Consider the following 10,425-nt stretch of genomic DNA (forward strand, 5'->3'; position numbering starts at 1 on the left):
ACTAAAACTTCATCTTTAACCGCATAACACAATACGTCCCATTTTGTAACTTCTTTTAAACTTTCATGTCAAAAAGTAGATTTCACGTTACCGAATTTCGATTTTAAAACAGTTAGCAACAAAAACAGGAAGACCAAAATCGACACAAGTCTCATTAGATTCAATAAAAATCAATGCCAACGACAGTAATTTAAACATAATCTATGCATTGTGGAAAGGCATTATGAACATCTTCAAAAAAACAACAGGACAACATGTTGAATGTTGTTTCATTAAATTTCTGGTGATTAAGTTTGCTTCTTTAACTTTATCAACTCAAACGACAAATTCGACATCAATGAGATCACAATAGGAACTGAATCGGATTACACTGAGTGCAAATAGAAAATAAATTGAAATATTATTTAATGTGGATAACTAATACAATGATTGAACGTTGAAGCAAACAGATGGTATACAATGGGTCATTACTCGGTTAATTCGGTATAAACATAAGCTAAATGTATGCCCTTAAATTAAATTTATATAGATTGCTGCAGTAACTGATAATTGTCATTTTGAAATTAATTGGAATAAATAAATAAATCAAAGTTGAAATTTGATAGCATTTGAAATTAAATACTTTAAATGAAGTAGTATTTGAATAAAATGATTTTTGAATAAATGTATTTTTGCTGTAAAAGTATCTATGGATATCTGGAAAGCTCAAGGTATTACAAGCTTGCCTGTTGTTTTTATAAAGGCGTTGAATATGAACCTTTCGATCAACTGAAGTTATGTTTTTCAGCTGAACAACATAATATACACTTTTTTCAAATGAATTATTCGTTTTAAGTAAAGCGCAAACAATATATTTTTTTTTTCAATTTTGAGAATGTATAATGAAAGTTTATCAGTTTGTCGAATTATTGTTTTCTTTTAATATCAATCAAATAATCTCGACATACTACCTAAACGTATGTGCTTGCATGCCATTATGTTGCGCTAGGAATGTGTGTTAATAGTATGGATGATCATAATGTTTAAAAATATAATTCAATAAAATATATCAAATTAACTTTATTTAACTATTTATTATAGAATTAAATCAAGATTTAAGCTTTCACGATAGAATGATACCATGCTATAAATCATGGAAGCCTGATAAAATAATATCGTAGTTCTTCTTATTCTAAACGTTTAGAACATTTATTATTTGGGTAAATTAAAGCAACAACGCAAGTAGTCGCCAATGACACCGAACAAACACGGAGCAACTATTCGTATATTCCATGTGTCCATCGTCCTGTTAATGGGAACATGTGTTAGCTTTAAATAACTACCGCCTTTACAAAGATAGATTATGTTTTATACTTTTAGTTTATGACAAAGCCTGTTCTGATAAAACCTTTCAACAATGCATCTCGCTTTGAGCAGATTATTGATTTATATGTGTGAATTAACATATTTATTTTATTATACAAATTATCCTATACTTGTAATACTCCTTCGCTTCCTCATAAGTTTGACTGCACAATCCAAACAATTGTATAAAACGATATATGTATAACGGTTGTATTTAGTTTATGTTTAAACTTTAGGCTTCTGAGCTTGTTTCTGTAGTTGTTCACATAAGTATTAATCATGATAACTATGGCCTAAATGGCTAATGGGTATGCCGGGAAAATAAAGTATGCTAAAAATTAAACCATATTAGTTCAAATTACAAAACAAATGGACAAAGGTTGTGTTGAAGGTCTTCGATAGGGCAAATTGTTATTTGAAATCCAAGCTAATAACATTATGTTGGATTTACTTTCCGCCACACCTTGGCTTAGAAAATGACAAATCACTATATATTAACAACTTGTCTGGATAACCTGCACCTACCAATACAACAGGTTCGACAACCGAATGACAATATTGATAAGATCACGTTATAACACAGTTATTTAGTTAAAAAGCTGTTAAAATGCTGTCAAATTGACCAAACAATCGTCATTACCGGCGTTAGAAGTACATGAGTGGCTTGTATCAAATACGAGTATGTGTATTTGAAAATTATTCATTTTTATTTCCGAATCTTAAATGAAAATTATGCTTTAATCATACACAATTGTCCTTATTGTTGTTTTCAAGTCGTTATGTGCTTCGATTAGGCTCATAGTTTCAAACAATGACTGCATCGTATCTTTGAAAAGTCTTTGTATTAGGTGCTCTGAATTGTATTCCTCCGTCTGCAAATAGAGTTGGGATCTCTAATCATAGAATTACTTAAAGTTTACCTGTAAGTTTATTATTATTTGTTTTATTGTTAAGTTTCCTCAAGTTAATGCATACTTTGATAAGATTTACCTTTTGCGTTTTTTCTTTATGTAGGATTGTTGGGATAAGGTGAGGTTTTTGCACGTAAACTAGTTTAATCACCCAGTAAAATTTACATTTTACTGACCGTTCCAACGCTGTACCTAACAACCCTTGATAAACATACCTAGTTTTTTTATATAACGTTTGTATGCAATGTGCTGTGTGTGGAGTTTTGTGCTGTTTTTCCATGTTTCTTGTTTGTGATTTTTTGTTTTTATGTTCTATGTCTTTGGCGTTTACCCAGTGCCATTAAACCGGGTTGATGTTTAAACTTTTTGCTTGTGATCTTGTTTCTGTTGTTTTTCGCATACATATTATTAGATGACGTAAAAGCTTATCAGATATTCTCAATCAAGAAGGAGCAATACTATATTTAGATTTAAAAAAAAAGCCTTTGACACAGTTGAATGGCCATTCATGCTTAGTATTTGGACTAAATCTGACTTTAAAGATTCTTTTACAAAATGGGTCAAAATCCGTTATTGCAATATTACATCAAATATTTCAAATAATGGATGGATATCCGACTCAGTTTATCTACATCGTGAAGTCAATCAAGGATTCTGCTTTGTTTTTTATTATAGTTGTTGAAGTTCTATTAATGCAATTATAAAGTTGTGATATGTATGACGGTATAAAGATTTAGGAAAAACATATAAAAAATACACAGCTGATGACACAACATTATTTCTTAAAAACCAAAATGAAAAACCTATTGTCCTAGAAAAAATAGATACCTTTGGAAAACATTCAAGTCTTAAACTTAAACGGACAAAAACACATGGTCTTTGGATAGGTAGATCAAAATACAAAAGTATCAAATTGATTCATGGTAATAATTATACAACTGAATATATAAAATCACAGGGTGATTTCTTTGGCAATGATAAACATAAATGTGTAAAGTTAAGCTGGGTTGAAAAAATTGAAAAATGTAAACAACTTATTAATTCATGGAAAAAACGAAAACTTACCTGTTTGGGGAAGATAACTGTTATATGGTTAGGGCTAACTATATAAAAACATTGCTTTTCCCAAATTACTATACTTAGCCAAAAATATAGTTACACCTGATGTCATTATTAAGACAATTAACTCGATGATCTTCGAATTTCTATGGAACGGAAAAAGAGACAAAATAAAGCGCACAACAATTATTGGAAATAAACTTGAGGGTGGTTTAGATATGCCAGACTTACGACTATTCTCTAAAACTATACAAAATTAAATGGCAACACAGCTTATAAGCATAACTAATGCTAACTGGAAAAGTATACCATCTTTATTGCTTGACCAGTTAGGAAAGAATTTCCTCATCTTTGACATGAACATAGACTCTAACAAAACTTTACAACCTATCACATATAAACTAACAAAAAAATTTAATCAACTACTTTCAACGTGCATTCATTTTAAACAACTGACTGCCAACCAAACTAAAATACCCAATATTTTTTTTATTATATTAGAAAAGAAATTATCTGGGGCAATAAATTTATAAAACATAATAAAAAATCTTACTGTTTAAGAATTTGATTGAATCGGATTTAATATTCGTTTACTTCATTCTTTCGAATACTGGCACTATTGACACCAATCTGATTCTAAATAATCTTAAAAACGAAACTAATTGGATAGCGGAAATAAATAAAAACCATTCCGATTCGATGGAAAATAACAGTGAAATCAAACGAATCACTAAATACTAATGTAAATTACAAACTTTTAATAAAGTCTGGGAACAAACTAATTAACGAAATGACAAATACGGAAATATATCAGCTCTTTGTCCGGCAAATTTTAAAACAAAACGTATTTCAATAGTTACTGGAGTCAACGTGTACAAGTTAGTATTGAGTGGAAATCATGGTATTATATAGTTCATGAATCTATTGTTGACAACAAAGTTAAACAATTCAAAATCTAATTATTAAATAATCTAGTGGCTGATAACTTAATTTTATTTACATGGAAATTGAGAGACAGTCCCCTGTGTATGTGTTGCAAGAAAGTTGAAAATTATCAACATTGTTTAATCCATTGTTCTTTATTATCCAACTTTTGGTCAACGATAGATGCCTTATTAAAAAAATGTGGCATAAAGAAAATGTTTAATGACATCAAATATTATGTAATAGGATATAAGATACACCAAAATATACAACAGTGTTAATATTGTTTTAAGTCAAATATGTTACTGTATTTATAAAACATACTTCATATGCAACCGGAACATGAAGCCCATAAATATATTGACGTATTTGTATTACGATCCGATTGCTTAGAAACATACCTACGAACAAAATATGTCAACTGAATGACTTTATAAAAAAAACCTTAAGTGCATTCAATAGATACTTTGAGTATATTTGTTTAATCTTTGTCTATACATTTCTTGATTACCTGCGACATTGTTGTTTTTTATGATCTTTTAAACGGCCTGGTAAATTTACATTTTACTGACCGTTCCTAGGCGATTCCTAACAATCCTTGATAAACACACCTAGTTTATTTATATAGTAGATACGTACTGTATTGTTTGTAGAGTCTTATGCTGTTGTTCCATGTTTCTTATTTATGAGTGTTTGTTTTATGTGTGTAATGTCTTTGGCGTTTCCTGTGTGCCATTAAACGGGGTTTATGTTTTAACTCTCGGCTACTGAGCTTGTTTCTGTAGTTTTTCACATAAATATTGGTAAGGCTGATAAACAGCCCTATATTGATATAGTATGTATGCAGAGTCATGTTTGAGGAGTGTGTGTTGCTGTGTACTGCTTATGCTGTTTTTCTGTTATATGTCATTGGCATTGACTCTGTGTCATTGATAGGGGTTTATGTTTTATCTTTCGACTAGTGGACTTGTTTCTGTAGTTTTTTCATATAAATATAGATTTTTTTACTGACAAAAAGCATGTTATTGATATCAAATTTCATTGCAGGTAATCATAGCTGAAATCAATTCGACTAATGGAATTTTCATTACATAAATATTGTTGTTTTTACTGACGAAAAGCATTTCATTGATATGAACTCTCTTTGCAGGTAAGCATAACTAAGATCAGCTGACCAAATGCACGAGGTGGCGTGTGTAACCAATAATGCATAATATAAAGAAAGTTCCAGCCACACTTATGTTGATAATCATTTTGATAATTTACCTTTGTTTGTTCTTGATCACTTGCAAGTTTCCTCCAACAAGAAACATTAACGTTGAAAATGAGAAATGTTGCTTTGATGGAATTATAAAAGATGATAATTTATCATGTAACAAAGGTTCAGAAATATATTCGGTGATGGAAGACGTTGATTGCTTTCAAGCATTTATGTTTACAAAGATGAACATAACATGGAGGCAATTGGAACACAAACACAGCACAACGAAAAAGTGTACATTTGACTGGACATATGAAAAGTGTCCATGGAAATGCAATAAGTGTACCTTTATTACTATGAAAAAAATTCGTGGACGTACTGGCAATCAAATGTTCGAGGTTGCTTCGTTAATCGGAATTGCACGAAAACGAGGACTTATCCCGATTATACCATCTACGCTTTCAATAAATGAATGGTTTAACCTGCCAACTTTAACTGAGCTTTCGAAACCTATTCACCAATCTGACGTAAAGGAACAAAGTTTTGGGAAGTATCTTAAGGACATTGAAGATATCGACGAGAATATGAACTGGACCGTTACAGGCTATTTACAATCATTTCGTTATTTTGATACTTCAGACGATATTATTCATGAACTGTTTAAGATGAAGTTGGAAAAACGAATGCGTGCGGAAGATCTATTACGGTCAATTTCACCAAGTAAGTTGGGTTTCCCGCGGTTGTTTTCGAAACCTGTTATTGATGAATCATCAGTTAGTTTTGATACTTGATGTTTAGAAAGTTGGTTAAACCATTTTGCCTCAAATTCATTTTGTAAACTTTTTGCATTTAAAGATTTACTTAACAGAAATAGTAACAAATACCTATCATTTGAAACATATGTTTAATGCTATTTTGATGTTTTCAGACGATGAAATAGTATGTATGCATGTGCGAAGAGGAGATCTACTAAATCAGCAATACATCGAACTAGGGTACAATCCAATTGATTATAGGTTCATAAATGTGTCTATGAACTATTTTCTCCATGCATTTAAAAATATTACATTTGTTATTTTGTCCGACGACATGCCGTGGTGTAAAAAAACGATTAAAGGTGAAAACGTTGTTTTCAGTCCATTTAAGGAAGCCATAGACGACTTTGCATTATTGATGTCGTGCAAAAATGTTGTTATAACATCTGGAACATTCGGTTGGTGGGGAGCTTATTTATCTGGTGGAAAAGTTGTTTATCACAATGGATTTCCGGCTAAAGGCAGCTGGTTGGACCAAAGACTAAAAAGAGACGATTATTATTTAACGACATGGACTGGTCTAGGCGATAAAGATTAAAACATATGAAAATGATCAATGAAATACCACTCCTATTGGGTGGAGGAAACATTTCCGTATTAGGAATCATATTTAAAAGGACTGTGATTACAAAAACCTGTTAACTATGTATATTTAACCGTTTTTGTATATCCAATGTTTGCATCATTTTCATTGTTTGTAATATTGCCTGCACTTCTTTTATTATTTTGTTTTCGTTTTAAAAGCAGTGGGATATTCAAAGGACTTTAATCACATGGTTTAATTCCCTCGAAATAAACTTATAAATTACATTGTTGTGCCCACGGCTCTAGAACTCGTTTAATCCTGTTTTTTATACAAACACCATACATAACCTTTTAATTAACAAGTACATATACAAAAGAGGATATCGTTTTTTTCCATATTAACATCGGTACAGTTTTCACTGTCGAAATAAAAATTCTCAATACATGGTGATTCTTTTGCAAGAGTTAAAAAAAAACATTGGGTTCTTATTATACCATTATCAAGTACCTTACATATAAACGCAAATCAACTGACACAGGTCGAATATGGTGGATAGATGATAATAATAAACAGCGAGGGTTCGGAGTAAATAATGGAGATATAACAGTGCCGAATCATTGTATTTATGTGGATGGTATTGAACCAAAAACAAAGGTTTAGAAGAACAAACGCTAATGAGAAACAATAAAATAAATCGAAATTATACTGAAGATCGCAGAATAGAATTTAATTGGTTAAGATTTACACATTTCAGCTCGTTTCAAAAGAATGACGTCATTAGCGTAACATTTATAAATATTTCAGATATTCATTTAATATAGACAATAAAGTAAATAAATGATTTTAAATGCTAATACATGTCAAACAACACTAAGGATATTGTAATTTTTACACTTCACATAATGTAAATTTTAGACTTCAAATAATGTAAATTTTACAATAACAAGATAATGTAATGTTGACACTAAAGATAATGTTAGAATTACATTTTTCATTTTAAATATATAATGTCATGTCTTTACTGAAAATTAATTATAAGCTTAAAAGGAAACAAAAGTCTGCTGCAATAAATAAAGCATTTGATGATAAAGTCCATGCTTATTAATAAAAAGGGTACTAGTCGTGCAATGTATGCAAATATATTTAAACCTGTTACAAAGAAATAAGATGTGTTACCAGGAAAATAAAAAGATTCGGGTGAAAACATAAAATAAAACTCCTAAAGCAATAGAGGGTTTACCCGCTCGTGTACCGTTTACATATCAGTGACAATTAATTGATTATGTAAAAATAGAATATGGCCTAGCTGATGGAAATAAAGTCAGTCGCATTTTGAAATATAGTTTGAAAACACAGGTCGAATAAACCAGTATCTGAAAGAACATACACAAGAAAGAGATGTAGAAACAGAACTAGAAGATGAAGAAACAAAAACAAGGGAAGACCCAAAAACACATTTAATCATTAAAATGTATTAGGTGCAATATTTGAAAAACACGACTGTTTTTATGACAATGACCCAAGTCATAAATCATTGTGTGATAAAACAATGTTACTGAAATTAAATACAAGTAAATATAGGAGATAAAGTTCGTATTATTTGTACAAGCGTCATTTTAAGAAAGGATGCACACCCAATTTGACCGAATAAATATTCCATGTAGATTAAATATAAAGGACTGATCTAGCTGCTTACCAATTAAAGGATCAATGGATAATATATTTTGGGTTCCTTTTATGAACCGGACATATGTAATGAAAAACATCTGTTTTCAAAATTGAAAAAAGGAATCAGAATTTATTCCAAGAAAGTTATTATATGATGGTTAGGATATTCAAATGACTTTAATTATTGGGTACCCTTTCAGAATTTAATTGAACAATGTCCATATGGCATTGTATTTATCCAACAATTTACATTAAATATCTTATTAGTAAAGCAAGGTAAAACAGCCTTTGTGATAGAGTAGCTTTTTAAATTGTGTTTTCCATTGTTGTTAATAGTATGTTTCTTTATTAAAAATTTGAAAAGTGTTTCTTTCTAATCTTCAAATGTTAAATAATTTTTTTTTAAAAACTCCTTTTGTTATCCTTATACATTTTTGACGCTTATGTAAGGCACGCCGGTTGCACTATAATTCATAAAAAACTATGATTACACAAGTGTTCCTCTGATATCATAGGTAATGGGGAATTATTGTGTCGCTATTTTATTAATTAACTATTACGTATGGTTCGACATTTTGGATCAAAAACATTCTAACAACTTACCTTAAGTTTATATTTGAAGCCTGTTTATCGCTTATTCATTCATGGTGTCTGCTTTTCGAGACTAGACGTTGCTGAGTTTGACATGAATCCTTAAAGTGGCATTGCACATATTTATGAATAAAGCACTGTGCAGTCTAAAGAAGCATGTCTTTACGCCTTAATTTCGTAAATCGTTTGCCAAAACATCGAATTTTCACATTTGTCAACCAATTTGTCGGTGAACGAAAACTTATTTATCGTAAAATCCACCAACGGGTTAAATACAATTGTAATATCAAATCGTACAAAGTGGTTGAAGTATTTAATGGGCAAGTAATTCCAAACAGGTTAATCGAAGCCCAATTTTCATAACATTCGGAAAAACGCAAAACAAAATGGCTACCTTTAAAAAAAATCCAGCATAATTCTCATATAAGGCGAGTTTCGACAGCCAATGAAAATGATCCATTTCTCAAATCCGATATTTGTAGCCAATCAAAACAGTGGAAACTGATACTGGACGAGTTTGGTTGTTATTGGCCGAGTTTGCTAGATATTGGCCGAGGTTATGCATATGTATTGTCGTCAATTGTCTGGTATTGGCATCGCGATTGTCCCTGTATCGCGTCAAATACGTAATAGTTGATTACTAATAACTGATATTTCTAACGCCGTTTGCATATTTATTTTATAACCTAGGGTTTTCATGCAATAAAAACTAACAACCTGTGACATCACCGGTTTAAGTCATTGGTCTTTTTATATGCCCTCAAGGGAGATAAGTATCTACAACAATTTGAAGTTTCGTTTATATCAAAGAACCAATAAAACAAGTTATAATGCATATATAACATTATAGCATTTTTTAAAAATCGACAACAACAAAAATAAATATATGGGATGAGGTCAATTAAAGTGAAACGATAGAGCAACAAATATCAATATGCAAATAACGTTGTTTCTTCATTTGTTTCTTGAAAGCTTTATGAACATTCAAACTTTGAAATTTGAAATGTAAAAATGAGTTTTTACAAGTAGGTAATCGTACTTTCCTATAAGAAGACCTTAATATAATGTAAAATGATAAAATATCGCATTTGAATCAAGATCACTTTACCAACAAATCAGTAAAACATGAAACCAATTAAATCAGTTCAAAGGTTTAAAAATGATAACAAATGTTTCGCTAAATGATATTTGTTAATCTAATAATTATGTGGAGATCTTTCTAGACCTATCACTCGGCGGGAACATCTGTGACGCACGAATATCGTGGTGCAGTAAAAACTAATGGTCTGATAAGTATACTTTGTTTTATTTATGAAAGAGATAGGAAGCAAGAAATATTTTTGATACAGCGTCCGTTATTTCTAAAACCAACAACACATCAAGATA

General features: G+C 30.6%; 1 protein-coding gene across 2 annotated transcripts; it reads left to right on the forward strand.

Annotated features, from left to right (window-relative positions):
• Positions 1-621: 621 nt before the first annotated feature.
• LOC128217995 (galactoside 2-alpha-L-fucosyltransferase Sec1-like) lies at positions 622-8,728 on the forward strand. Of its 2 annotated transcripts, XM_052925484.1 has the most exons (4): positions 622-710; positions 5,389-6,159; positions 6,368-6,434; positions 6,576-8,728. In XM_052925484.1, exons 2-4 carry the CDS (start codon positions 5,445-5,447, stop codon positions 6,790-6,792), a joined length of 999 nt encoding a protein of 332 aa, XP_052781444.1. In that variant the 5' UTR covers positions 622-710; positions 5,389-5,444; the 3' UTR covers positions 6,793-8,728. The 2 variants fall into 2 exon arrangements, with proteins under 2 accessions (XP_052781444.1, XP_052781443.1); XM_052925483.1 differs by having other exon boundaries at positions 6,368-8,728.
• The last annotated feature ends 1,697 nt before the right edge of the window (positions 8,729-10,425 follow it).

The sequence above is a fragment of the Mya arenaria genome, chromosome 14 (assembly GCF_026914265.1).
Source record: "Mya arenaria isolate MELC-2E11 chromosome 14, ASM2691426v1".
In the NCBI taxonomy this organism is placed as follows: domain Eukaryota; kingdom Metazoa; phylum Mollusca; class Bivalvia; order Myida; family Myidae; genus Mya; species Mya arenaria.